General features: G+C 25.2%; 1 protein-coding gene across 3 annotated transcripts in view; it reads left to right on the top strand.

Annotated features, from left to right (window-relative positions):
• Positions 1-1,645, top strand: part of LOC103580196 (zinc finger protein rotund) — a 73,121-nt gene extending 71,476 nt beyond the window's left edge. For all 3 annotated transcript variants that reach the window (XM_008561865.1, XM_053742892.1, XM_008561866.1), the window contains one exon: positions 408-1,645. In XM_008561865.1, the coding sequence (XP_008560087.1) occupies positions 408-1,634 (1,227 nt within the window). In that variant the 3' untranslated portion in view covers positions 1,635-1,645. The remainder of the gene's footprint in view (positions 1-407) is intronic.
• The last annotated feature ends 14,032 nt before the right edge of the window (positions 1,646-15,677 follow it).

Below are 15,677 nucleotides of genomic sequence, written 5' to 3'. Positions count from 1 at the left end.
CGCAGATTTTGGGCCGTGAACATTTTTTTCTTTTTTTTAAATAATTCATAACTTATGAACTAATTAAGCTAGAGAGTTGATCATCTAATGATTTATTTTCAAAATTTTATGCTCTACAAATTTCATCTGATACCATTTTTCCATATTTTCAACCATTCAAAAGATATTTACAAAAATAGTTGAAAAAACCATAACAGAAATTTCTAAGCAAAAGTAATAATTGAATTTTAAAAAATATACCGCGGAAATAATTGACCCGGAGATTCGATCACGGGTTATTCTTCAGTAGAATTTAATGCTCTACAAATTAGGTATCATTGAATTTTTTGATATCTTCAACCGTTTTCGCGGAAATGACCGAAATATAAGTAAACGTAAAATAACAAATGATTTTTTTTATGTTACAGATATTCGGCAGCAAAGCAGACCTCCAGTTACACACGCAAATTCACATGAGAGAAGCTAAACCCTACAAGTGTACCCAATGCTCAAAAGCATTCGCTAATTCGTCATATTTATCACAACACACACGTATACATCTAGGAATAAAACCGTATCGTTGTGAAATATGCCAACGTAAATTTACCCAATTGAGTCATTTGCAACAGCATATACGAACTCATACTGGTGATAAACCGTATAAATGCCGTCATCCAGGTTGTACTAAAGCATTTAGTCAGCTAAGTAATCTACAGAGTCATTCCCGTTGTCATCAAACCGATAAACCGTACAAGTGCAATTCGTGCTACAAGTGTTTCTCCGACGAGCCGAGTCTTCTGGAGCATATACCAAAGCACAAGGAATCAAAGCATCTTAAAACCCATATTTGTCAATACTGCGGTAAAAGTTATACCCAGGAAACGTATTTAGCAAAACATATGCAAAAACACGCTGAAAGAACGGACAAAAGACCGCCGATAATTGGCACCGGTTTAAGGCCATCGATTCACGCTGCAATGGCTGCCGCAGCACAGCATCATCAAGATGCAGCAGCGCATCATTACTGGCCAAAAGTAAGCCCTGATTCGGTGATAAGTGAATTACATGATCGTTTACCTCACCATCATCATCATACGGACTATCATCAGAATCCGAATGGACCGACTGATATGTTACTACAACATGGCGGCCGCGGAACGGGAAATGGCGTCGGTGGAACTGGGATCGGGCATAGAGACATTGAAAATGACTCGAGGCAACAGACACCTCAACCACCGGGTGTCGGTGGTGGTGGGGGCGCTAATCATCACCCTAATAGCAGTAGTGCATTTACACCGATATCATCTATTTCTATAAACTCCATTTCGTCAATGCAGCATCCCCTTAATCCACTTAATCATTTACATTATCCTGGAAGTCATCATCCAGCTTCACGACCGTACTTGTATGATGCTTTTAGCACACAAAAAGCTTCACCAACATCGTCGGCGGTAACTCCTGGTACTAATAATAATCAGAATACGACGTCTTTTCCTAATCAGCTCATAAGCTTGCATCAGATAAAGAATTACGCGCATCAACCTAATTTAGGTAATTTGGGAAATTTGGGCAATCTTAGTAATCTCAGTAATTTGGGTAATATTAGTGCGTCTATGGAGGGGCATTCTTTACTTGGACTTAAAGATAAACAATAATTTTTTTTATTGTTTATATATATTTTTTTTAATTGTTATTATTATTATTTAATTATAATTACTGTCTTATCTTTTTTTATAAATATCTCCAAAAATATGAGGTATATCGAAAAAAGTATGGAATACTTTTTTGTAGAGCATTAAATTCTCTGTAAAAAAGTACTGATTACAAATTTTCATAAAATGAATATTTAAAAAGTTACAGTGATTGCAAATATCAAAGTCAAAATTTGTATAAAAAAATGGAGTTTTTTTTTATTATCACTTATTATCTCACAAAATATTAAAAATATCGATAAAGTCAATCAATACTTTTTTGTAGAGCGTCAAAATCTCTATAAAAAAGGTCGAATTGACATTTTACCTAAAGTCAATCCTCGAGGTTCAAGGATCGATTTTTCTAGAAATTTTTATTTTTAATTTAAATCGCGGAATTAAATTAAGATATCAAGATAACTGACAAGAATGAAATATTAAAAATAACAATAATAATAATAATAATAATGATAATTAAAAAAGAAAAAATTAAGACAGATGACATAAAAATGAGCGTACACTCATGAGGGCACAAATCGCGAAGTTTTTTTTGTAAAATGAAAAAAAAAAAAAAACTAGCGAAGAGAGACAAAGAGATAGAGATAGTAAATAATAATGGAAGATAGAAATAAATATTTGGTGTAGGTAGAGTAGGTTGACGGTGCCACGAAATATAAAGATAAAAAAAAAAAATGTGAATGAAGTAATTAAAGTTTAACACAATTTAAATAAATAAATAAAAATGATAATTGTAATGTGTTGACTGGAAATAAGTGGTATGGAAAACCTCTTGTACATAATTATTATATAAATATAAATATATATAAATAAATATATATATATATAAATATATATTAAAAAAATATAAGAAAATTAAATAAATAAAATGATATATTATTAATTATTATTATAATTATTAATTATATTAATATTTTGTAGGTGTGTAAGGTGAATTTAAAAATTTGAATAGACTTAATAATAATAATAATTATTATTATTATTAAAATTTATAATTATGAAAATTTAATTAAATTAATTCATATAAATAATAATTTTTAAATAAATAATTATTCTATGTACCTTTGAGGGAAAGAGATTTGGATAACTGACGCTGTCCGATTTCACACAAATTTTTTTTTTTACTTTTACTTTTAACTTTTTTTTTTTTTAGAAAAAGAACAAATGTATGAACAAAATATATATTTAATATTCTGTTGAAAATTTAATAATTTTTTATAATTTAATAATAAAAATATATAAATTTAAGGTGAATTTAATAATTATTTATATGATCGTAAAAAAAATTATTTTTTAAAATAAAAAATATAAATTTTTCAGAAAACATTAATTTTCCATTTTTTTATTGAAAACTTTTTTTTCAAAAATTGCATAAATTTTTTTTATGAAAAAATAAGAAAAAAAATGTACTGTTTTTTTTTTTTTAATGTATGATACTCAAAAAAATTCTAAATTTACCTTAAATTTTAAAAAAAATCATGACAAAAAAATGACATAATTAATAATAAAATTAAAAGCACGACGAACAAAAAAATGCATTTTTAAATTATGAGTGTGAATGTAGCAAACAGACAAATTTAAAATTATAAATAAATAGTAAATAATCAAAAAAAAAATATTTACAAAAAATGCACTTATTAATTTTGAAATTTCTTAAATGCCCATTTTTTCAAAATTTTATTTTTTTGATTATTTACTTTATTTATTTAAAATTTTAAATTTGCCTGATGTTGGCTATATTCATACTCATATTTAGAATTATAAAAAAATAGAGTAAATAATAAAAAAAAATAAAATTTAAAAAAATGCACATCTAAAAAATTTCAAAATTAATAAGTGCATTTTTTACAAATATTTTTTTTTAATTATTTTCTCTATTTATTAATAATTTTAAATTTGAGCGCGAAAATAGCAGACGTCATACAAATTTAAAATTATAAATAAACAGAGTAAATAATAAAAAAAATAAAATTTTCAAAAAATGGGTACTTAAGAAATTTCAAAATCAATAAGTGCATTTTTTACAAATATTTTTTTTTTAATTATTTACTCTATTTATTAATAATTATATATTTGTCCGCTCGATTCACACTCATTTTTAAATTTACTAAAAAAAAAAAAAAAAAAAAAAATAAACAAATAAATAAAAGAATCGAACATTGTAGATAATTTTCTTGTTACGGCGTGAGTTTACTTGTACTATTTCTTACTTAATTATTATCATTAATCAATTAATTAATTAATTAATAATAATAAATAAAAAATCTTTTTTTTTAGTTAATATAATTTGAAGACTAAAATGCCAAATTTTTATCTGTAATATATTGAATTAAATTTATCAATTGCCAATTAATTTTAAAAATTAAAAAAAAAACCAATAATAGAAAAATAAAAAAAAATAAATTAGAAATAGTACTGAGATTAAAATCACGCCTCACCTGTGCTCAAGTTGTTTACTATTAGTTTGTTATTAATTATTAATAATTAAGAAAGTATGATATTCTACTACTACTACCATTTATATAAATAATAATAACGAATTATTAATATTATTATTATTATTAATTATTAATTATTATAATTATAATCGTCACATCGCTCTTTTGGTTTCCTTAACGATTGTTGAACGCCGGGTAAGCGTGATTAGTTTTTTTTTAAACAAATACAATGTTTAATAAAAATAATTTAAAAAAGTTTTTAAATAAAAGAGGTTTGTCGAGTGACAAGTGTGTGAGCAATTGAATAATTAAAAGTGAGCGTGAAGATAATAAATTAATGTATGAATGGTTTATTTTTATTTTATGTAAAAAAATGAAAGCGATTGGGTAAAGGATATTATTATTATTATTATAATTATTTTTTTCATTTTGTTATTAGGGAAACCAGGGACCTCGCGCTTTAATTGTGATTATTTTTTTTCTATCCTTAGTTCCTATTTTTATTATTATTATTTTTATTGATTATTATTATTATTAATTGATAATATTATACTTATGATTTTTCGTTTAATAAAATATCCCGTTTAAAAAAATTAATTATTGTTTTTATTATTTATTTAAATAAGTTATCGATAGAAAATCCTGTTATAATTTATTTGAGGGAACATCAACCCTTAAGTCAAAATTCATTTTTTTTTTCTTTTTTTTTTGTATAGATTATTTATTTGTGAATGATAATAAGTATATATTGTGTAACGCGGACAATAATCGCGTGAAAAATAATAGTGTCGGCTGAGGAACTGCCGCCGAAAGTTTAAATTTAAAACTTTATTTCTTGCAGATAAATAATTTAAATATCAACAGACTTTTTTATTGTAAAAAAATAAAGATGATCGCGTTATTTTATATTTTATTAAACATGATTTAATTTAAACAACAGAGCCGACAAGTTTATTTATTAAAATAATAATTTAAAATAAAATAACGGATGAGAAGCCTCGAAAATAAATTATACATTACACAAATAAATATATTTTTATCGATGTTGAGTATTGATAAATGATTAAATAATATTTTAAATAAACTTTAAGATGTCAATTATTATTTAATTGTTATTTTTACCGGTACTTAATTTTTATTGTTGGCGGGAAAATTTCATCGGACAGAAATTCCATCGGCTGAAAATTTAAAAAAAATCTTTTGACAATTGTAATTGACTTAATCCGATGCAAGCCGACCAAATGTCATTTTTAATTACACAAAATTGTGAATAAATAATTTTATAAAAATCTGTCAATTCGCGATTTAAAAGGTTTCTTTGAATTATAATTTTTATTTATATCTATAAAGAATTTAACGTCTTCTTTTAATCGAGTAATTCTATCCTGAAGTTTTAAACTCGTTATACATTCACCAGTTTGGGTACGTTAGCCACGTGTTGTCTGAATTTAAAACCGCGTCAAATAAAAATTACAAAATATATTTTTATATCACCGATTAATTTTCATACTTTTATTTAAATTATATCTCGTTGTTTAAATTAAAATAACATAAAAACACTGCGTTTAAATGAAAACTCACAGAGACATTATTTGCAGTAAATTTAATTCTCTACAAAAAAGTATTCTTCCATTTTTTCCGTAACTTCAATAGTTTTCCCAAAATTTTCATTTAAAATAGAAAACAATGCTTTTTCCCCCAACATAAAAATTTATTTTCAAACCAAATTTTTGGCTAAACTATCAAAGACACGACAAAAACACATGAGTACAATTTCGTAGCAAATTAAATTTCCTACAATAAAGCTTTTGATAACTGTTTCCGTAAACTAAAGGGTATACCCACTATTTCAATTTTTAAATCCCGCCATTAAAATATTATCAAAATATTTTAGAATTACATTTTGGTTGATGTTTCTTTCAAAACTTTTAAAAATTTTAAAATAAAATTAAGTATGCATTATTATTATGATTATTATTAGAGGACCAAAAGTTGCAATAAAATATAAATATCACAGTATTTATTTAACCAAAAAAAAAAAAATCAAATTTTTCCGAGGCTTCCAACAAAATGCCGTCCATTTATTTTTTAATTAAAAATTATTTCATTATTATTTTTTAGGACATTGTCAGTGAGTACTTATCAAAATCACATGCGTGAATGTGTTAAATGAATAATAATAATAACGTACTAATAATTATTTAATTAACAACGTAAGGAAAACAATATATTGCGTGGTACGAACAAAACTGTGATATTTAATTGTATAAATTAACAAAATATTATAAATAATTCATTATTAATTATAAATATATTAAATAACTAACAAATTTTTTTTTTTATTAAAATTAAAAATGTAGAATTAATTAATGAATATTTCAATGCATTAAATCCTGAAAACTTTTTAAAAATTAAAAAAAATAACAATTAATTAATTAATTATTAAAGTTTTCATAAATGAATGGGGAGATATTTAAAATTGTGTGTTTACTCATTTCCTGTTTGTAAAAAAAAATTTAAATAAAAAAAAAATCTATACTTCATGTTTGGTAATTAAATTCAATTTGAAAATAATATATATAAATATATAAATAAATAAATGAATGAAAAAAAAAACAATATGAATACTTGGAAAAAATATATACATATATATGTATATGTAAGTTAAAATTAATAGTTGATAAAATAATAAATAACTGAATAATTATAAGACTTTGTATAATAAAAAAAGCACTCTCGCGTCCTTTCGTATTCTCTTATCCCGTTTTGAATTTAAAATGGAATAATAATAAATATATAATAATAATAAATATAAAAAAATAAAGTTGAATTTTTAAATAAAAGTTAAATTTTGGAATGCGCTGATTTAGCGGTTGCGTGATTTTCCCGCGAAAATTTAAAAATTCAAATTTAAATATTCGGTTTAAATTTTTTATGATAATAATAATAAGTAATTATTTAATTTTGAGTATTTGATATAAAATTTATTGGCGGATAAATTTAAATTTTCAAATTTCGCGCCTCTTTGCTTTGACGCAGCACATTTCAAAATAGACTGGAAATTAGTTTGAACTGTTAAAAGTAATACCGTTACAATAATAATTGTAATTGAGGAACAACGATATTTATTTTAAAATAAAAATTGAAAAAACTTTGTGAATAACTAAAAAAATTATTAAATTGTAGAAAATAAAATTTAGTAGAATAAATTTTATTAAATAATTGTGAAAAAATTATTATTTTTTTTTTTAATTCAAATAACTTAGAAAATATTGATCTTATGATAAAATTTGTAAGGGACATTTTTTTAGGAAATTTGATTCTCTACAAAAAACGTTCTTATGATTTTTTACGTACATTCAATAATTGTAAAGTTATTTGAATTGAAAATAAATCGTTGAAAATTGATACTGGTTAGCCGACGTCTAATAATTTTTGGATTTTTTTTTACCGATAAATTATGAAAAAAAAATATTTCAAAAAATTGCACTTGTAGTTTTTAAAATTTTCTACATGTGCATTTTTGTAGTTTTGATTTTTTTGCAATTTGGTCGTTGAGAAAAAAATCAGAAAATTATTAATTGTCTGTTACTTTCAGATCTTTAAAAATTTACAAATTATTTGTCTAAATTTGAATTAATTTCCAATTAAAAATATCGTAAAATTTGAATATTCATAAAAAAAACTATCTGAATATTTTTTGTCAATAATTATAAAATCATATACAAAAAATATTAAAGAGTTTTAAATTTAAAATCCGTCAAATGAAATGATTCTGAAGTTAGCAGACTATTCAAAATATTTCGGATTTCTTTTTTCAACAAATCAACTAAAAAAAAAAAAAAAAAAAACTAAAAAAATGCACATGTAGGAAATTCAAAAAACTACAAGTGCAATTTTTCAAAATATATTTTTTTTTATAGTTTATCATTTTTTATACAAATCAAAAAATTATTAGACGTTGGCTAATTTCAGGTTCGTAAAATAAAATAATAATTTTTATTTTAAAATAAACATTCAATAAATATGTATGATAATAATAATAATAATAATTAAAATAATAATAATAATAATATTAATAATAATAAAAATAATAATAATAATAATAATAATAATAATAATAATAATAATAATAATAATAATCAAACTAAAAAATTTTAAATTAATTTTTTAAATGTCTAATTAAAAATACAAAAATTAAATGTTTATATTCACTTGTAAATAAATAGAAAGCAATGCAAAATAATTCAAATTTTTTTTACCCCACCCTGAAATATTTTTTAAAAATATAAAAACAATTTACAAAAATTAATGGCTGAAATAAATTTTTAGTCGCATAAAAAATTTTTTAAAAAACTCACGTCAATAACCCGGACTAATTGATCGGTTGAATTTGGTCGAGTAATTAAATATCTGTAACAAAAAAAGTATTAAATTCAAAGATAAAAAATAAAAAAAATGATAATTGTAATAAATTTTGAATAAAACTCCAGATCTTACATGATCGAGACCCTTGGTCTTGAGTTATTCATAAATTTTTTTATCACTCGTTTATTTAAATCGTCGAGTTATGACACTTAGACACGTATTTGATTATTACACGATAAAGAAAAAAAACGAAACGTTAATAATAAGTCAGCGGAATTTTAATTTAAATTTCAAACGCGCGGTAATAAAATAAAAAATAAAAAAAGACGTAAGGAAAATTATTGTAGAACCGATAGCAAAAGACGCCAAGCCACAACTGCCGCCATCTTGTGTTCTGTTCTGAGAACTGAGGGGCGCGCATGTGCAGATGCAAAAATTGACTACTGCGCATCTGAAGGTATTGAAGGGACACATTCGAATTTACTGATTACTGTAGCATCTGCTGAAGGTAAGTCAACATTTTTAGCGGGATAATTTGAACATATATTTGTATATTTATATACTATATAACGAAAATTAAAATTTGAATCTATCTAAACGAGTAAATATTTTTTGCGGTTTTTTAATACCAGATTCAAATTTTTTTTTATTTATTTCAGAAAACTTTGACGAATTCCGTAATAATTTTTACAAAAAAAAATTTCTTTTTAAGAACACGATTTCCCACCTCTAAAAATATTTAAAAAAATTTTTTTTTTACTTTATATTCTTCAATTTAGTTTATTGTTAAATTAAATAAATTTTTACTGGTTTGAAAAAATTTTTTTTTCAGAACACGATCATCTCTCCCCCTAAAAAAACATAAAATAATTACTTTTGTTTCATTAAAGGGGAAAAGGGGCCTAAGATACAAAAAAAAGATAAGTGTGAATGTAGCAGACATCGGACAAATTTAAAATTATCAATTAATAGAGTAAATAATTAATAAACTTAAATTAAAAAAAAATGCACATTTAAAAAATTTTGAAATTAATAAGTGCATTTTTATAATTATTATTTTTTTAAATTATTTACTATGTTTATTTATAATTTTCAATTTGTCCTGTTACATTTACACTCATAAGAAAAGAGAATACTTTTGTGATTTTTTTTTCAGAGTAGCTTCTTCATTAAAATTCTCAAAATTCGTGACATTATTAAGCAACATTCCAAGAATATTCTGCTAAATTTTCGGAAAAAAATATTAAAAAATGAGCCAGTGGTAGTGGGGAGAGACGAGTCAAAAAAAAGTCTTCATGCCGTAAGCAGGAAAACTCATGACTGCCTCATCTGAAATAAAAAAACCAAAAAGATTTCTTTAGAACACAAGTTTATCTTGGATTTGAACGAAGGAATAAACAAAATATTCATTTTTGAATTTTTGGTAAAGGTGCAATAGAAAAACTATGATTTTTCCCAAAAACTGCTTCTTTTGTTTAATTAAAAAATAAGTAGTTATTGAAAAAAAATCCTTCGTTCAAATCTAAGATAAATTTATGTACTAAAAAAATCTTTTTGGTTTTTTTATTTCAGATGAGGCAGTCATGAGTTATCCTGCTTACGGCATGAAGACTTTTTTTAAGTGACTCGTCTTTCTCCACTGCCACTGGCTTATTTTTAAATATTTTTTTCCGAAAATTTCGCAGAATATTCTTGAAATGACGCTTAATAATGCCACAAATTTTGAGAATTTTAATAAAGAACCTACTCTTAAAAAAAATTACAAAAATTTGCTCTTTTTTTCTTTATCTTAGACCTGTTACCTCCCTTAAAAACAACTTTATCTTAAATTGTCTACCTTACCGTATCTCCATACTCTGCTTTTCGTCTAAATTCCTAATAAAATCAATTTTTAAAAAAATTTCATTAAATAATTTTTTTTAAGTCAATTCATAATAGCGGGCCATCGTGCCCCGGTCTTTATTATATTACATTTCATGTCTATTTTTATAATGAAATAATTTTTTTTTTTTTTTTTTTTTTTTTTTTTTTTCAATCAAGATTTTCACGAAATATCTAAACTTATCTTAATGACTGTCACCTTGAAATTTTTTGATGTCATCAATTCTATTGTAGAGTTTCAATCTCATTTTTATTTTTTTATAATCGAGAGTTATAATCGGGCTCCCCCATTAATTTCTAAACTGTCTTCACAAAATCGAAGCTTCTTAAAAAAATGTCTTGCAAATTTCACTTGTTAATATTCAAACTATTAGTGTCAATATTCATCAGTCGATTAGTAGGATCTGAAAACAATGTTTTAAACAATTGTGCTATTCTTCATTTTCGGGTAAGAAAAATTAGCCATACTAATAAACAAGAGCGGACTTGGAAATTTGGTACAATGTAGTACTAATTTATGTTTTCTTATTACAAATTAAAAATTTTTTATTTAACAGTGCAATCCAAATCTCGCGCATCCATGTTGTGATCAAAAAAATGTCTGCCATGAACAAGCAACTGGTCGATTCAAATGCGTATCGAACGGTATTTCAATAAAATTTTTCAATCAAATTAATATTACATTATTTCGTATACTAAAATTCGTAAATAAATTTTTTTAGAACCAATTCGATTGGGAATATTTTGTTCTCTTAATAAAGATTGCAACGCAGTATTGCATGCCGAGTGTTCAGAAGATAAAATATGCGTTTGTCAATCGAGATACATTTAAAAAAATGATAAATGTGCACCGTTAATTGGAGAATTTTGTCGGTTTGACGAAGAATGTGCTACTGATAATTCTGTTTGCATTGACAATATGTGTAAATGCAGAGATCATTATTACCGTCTGTTTGATCGGTGCATGCTGAGTAAATATATTATTTTTCCAAGTCAATTAAGGGAGTATTTTGGTCTAGAAGCCTAAATTTTAGGCATTTGTCAAACTAAGATAAAAAAAAATTAAGAAGATTTTAGTTATCCATTTTTTTATATGATTTTTATTGATATTTAAGGAATATAACAAAAAATGAAAAAATCCTCGAATTATAGGCCGGTGAAGTGGGGGCTCCAAAAAAAACAGTGCTCCATGTCTGACATGATTCCAACCTTTGTAGTGATCTAAAACAATCAAATTTTGAAAATTTTTCATTAGTAAAGATAGTGTTATTATATGGACCTTTGCCAAGAAAAAAAAATTTTTTTTCACAAAATGGCGTCTACATAAAAAAAAATTTTTTTTACCCCCTTTTTATGGCCTTTTCGAATTTTTTAAAAATACTTTAAATTAAAATTTTTCAAAATCCAAGGCAGGTGTGATAGAGAGATATATGAAAAAGATTTTCACAAAATTTCGAAGGAATCGGTACGCTAGAATTTGAGATATCATGTCAACCACCTCAAAAAAAGTGGTTTTGAGAAAAACGCGTTTTAAGTTTGAGAAAAAATTTCAGTAAAATAACTCAGATAATAATATCTACTACTCATTTTGGATTAATCCGCGATCCCAGATCAATATATCGGGCTTTCTTCTTGAAAAGAACGAGTCCTCAAGTCGTCCGGCAACATCTACCGTTCATTGTGTGATTTACTCCACTCAGGCGGCTTAGATGCCGCGTCATAAAATCCTATGTATCTCCGAAATTAATTCGAATTTTGAAAAATCCGTTTAAGGACATATTTTTGAGGGCCTAAACTTTGAAAATATGCAAAAAAAAATAGATTTTTTTCAAATTTCTAGACCAGAATACCCCCCTTAAACCAAACTACCTGATATTGTTTAACTGAAGCATATTTTTTTAGACATTTTAGGTTCAAGCTGTTCAGACGATGAATTTTGTGAACAAATAAAATTTGCAAAATGTTCGGACAATAAAATATGTAGCTGTACATCAAATACTACGAAAGTTAATCCAAATATATGTGCGCCTATTTTAAATGGATTCTGTTGGCATGATAATGAATGTTTACCTGATAATTCTAACTGTGTTGACAATAAATGTCAATGTATTACTGGCTTTACCTCTGAGTCGAATGATAAATGCATACCAAGTAGGTAATCGAGATAAATTTGAAATATAGTTATTTAAATTAAATTTTTTTTCGAACAGCCGTTCCTTTGTGGAAGCCATGTAATACAAGTCGACAATGTAATGGTCTAATAAATCATTCAATATGCTCTTCTACCATGAAAATATGCGTATGTGAGGATAATTATTTTTCAATTGATAATATATGTGCACCGTTATTGAATGGTTCTTGTTCAGACACTGGCTTATGCAAAATCAGTAATTCTGGATGCATTGATGGTAGATGTCAATGTAAGCCCAAATACGTGTCTAATAATTTGAAATGCAAGTCAAGTAAATGTTATGTTTAATAATTCATAATTTTATTACATAGACAAAAATAATCGGTAGCCTCCATTCATTTTTTTCAGTTGCTGCTACCGACTATTTTTTAGTAACTGTTACGAATTAACATATTAATTAGTAGCTGCTACTGATGAATTTTCAGTGGCTGCTACCGATTAATTTTCAGTAGCTGCTACCAATTACATTTTAGAAGTTGCTAGCGATTATTTTTTTTTTTTTGTGTATATTATTGTGTATGAAACTGATTCTTTTATAGCTGTTTTAAATGAAAATTGTGAAACGGATCAAGATTGTAGCCAAATAAGATACTCTAAATGTTCAGCTGAAAAAAAATGTGTTTGTGATAATAATTATATAAAATTGAATGAAACATCATGTGGATCACTTATTGGTGGATTTTGTTGTACAGATGAAGAGTGCAAAGTTGCTAATTCCAAATGTACTGATAATAAGTGTCAATGTGAATCTGATTTTTTACCTAAAGCCCATAACAGTCAATGTGAAGGAATATTTAATCAATATTGTCTCACAAATGAACAGTGTACGCCTGAAAATTCTGTCTGCATTTGGAATAAATGTCTATGTAATGATATTTTTATTTTCATAAAATGATCTTATTAATTTCATTTCATGATAAAAATTTATTTTAAAAGTTTTAGGAATGAGCTGTCTAAATGACACTGACTGCATAGCTATTTTGCATGCGAATTGTTCAAAATCAAACACATGTAGTTGCCAAGATAATTATTATGAATACGAATCAGTTTGCGTACCATTACTTGGAGGATATTGCAATAATAGTACAGAATGTTTTGTCAGTAACTCTATTTGTGTTGAACAGAGGTGTCAATGCAAGCTTGATTTCAAATCGTTGGATAATGATCAATGTCAAGCATGTAAGTATAATTATATTTTTTTGTAAATAATTAATTTGTAGTATATAATGTAGTATTGTGTTGGCAACCTTAACTCCGGCTCGCTAGTCAATCGTCAAAACTCACGTCTTATACATAATTACACTCGATCTACCCGTATGAAAATGACATATATGGTCAAAATATATGATAAATATCAGAAAATATATGTGGTGAATTTAACTATATTTTCTGATATATTTTTTTTTATATTACAAAATATAATATGCATCATATACGAGTCCATATATGTTTAGCATATAAAATATATGTCAATCATATACAAAAAATATATTTTCATCATATATGAAAATATATTCTTGTCATATACAAAAACTATATTTTTATCATACATAAAAATATATATTTCTATCATATACGAAAAATATATTCTGATCATATATAAAAACATATATTTATAATGTGTATGGAAAAAAAAGTTTCTTATTCGTATGACCCACTTTAATTAAATTAGATCTAAATTTTAATAAACTCTTCAAATTGCACATAAAATTCTGGAAATTAGTTAATTTTAAGCGAATATATAATATACCCATATACATATACATACACCGAATAAAATATATGCTTAAATATAACAAAGAAAATAAATGGTAAATAAATAAATGAATATATATCTTAATATAAAAAACATATAAGTTATATATATGGAATACATATATTTACTACTGTATATATTTTTATATTAAATCGGCAAATATCTCTATATGATTTTTTATAGTATACAACATAATATATCATATATTTTTTTGTTGCAAACATATATTTTAATCATATATTGTTTTCCCATACGGGTAAAGTCCACCACGATCTCATGGGCTTTTTATAATTTTTTTACTCAATACAATACAAAAATACAAACTCACAAGTAATATCACATAACTGCATAAAGTCACCGTCGAATTTACCCTCAGTTTTAGAAAACAAGTCGAAAATTACCGATAATTTCCGACGACGATTTACTCTCTGTAAAATTTATAAACTACTATATTTTCAGTACATTTGCAGCAGCACTGTAATCATAATGAAGACTGTGAAAATATAGAGTTTGCAATATGTTCAAATGATAAAAAATGTGTCTGTGAATCACAATATGTAGCATTTGGTAGTAATAAATGTTTGGGTCTCATAGGAGAATTCTGTCGAAAGAATGTGGATTGTTTTTTTCATAAATCCGTTGTTTGTGTTGATAATAAGTGTCAATGCCCTCATAACTATTTACCTCTTCTATCTAAAGATCAGTGCGAACCAGGTAAAGAATAAACTTAACCCTCCGTAATTATAATTCTTATCTAAATTATTTTTTTTTTTTTTCACACATAAAGTTTCATTGGGCAGATCTTGTCGAAGGGATTTAGATTGCAGTTCAATTATCAACGCTAAGTGTTCAAAAAATAAAAAATGTGTTTGCAAAAATAATACTTTTGCATTGGACGAATACTCATGCGTTCCTTTTTTAAACGAAAGCTGTTCATTAAATATTGATTGCAGCGTTAATTCATCAATGTGTATTGATAATAAATGTCAATGCCGACCTCATTATTCATTGGTCTCAAATACCCAGTGTTTACAAAGTTAGTACTAATAATATCTCTTCTAATTCACTTATTCGACATCTATAAATTTATATTTTCATTACAGCTGACTTATTGTACACCTGCAACGTAGACTTCGACTGTGGAGATCCTTGGCACTCAAAATGTTTAGAAAATAAAAAATGTGGTTGCAATTTGAACAATATTTTGATAGACAAATCAACATGTTCACCAATTCTACGCGGATATTGTTGGTCTAATAAGCAATGCGTTGTTAAAAACTCTGTTTGTATTGATTTCCACTGTCAATGCAAATCTAATTTTGTTTCTGTATCGAATAATTTATGTGTACCTCTAT

Source organism: Microplitis demolitor, chromosome 2 (assembly GCF_026212275.2).
Source record: "Microplitis demolitor isolate Queensland-Clemson2020A chromosome 2, iyMicDemo2.1a, whole genome shotgun sequence".
In the NCBI taxonomy this organism is placed as follows: domain Eukaryota; kingdom Metazoa; phylum Arthropoda; class Insecta; order Hymenoptera; family Braconidae; genus Microplitis; species Microplitis demolitor.
This window is presented reverse-complemented; position numbering and strand designations above follow the sequence as displayed.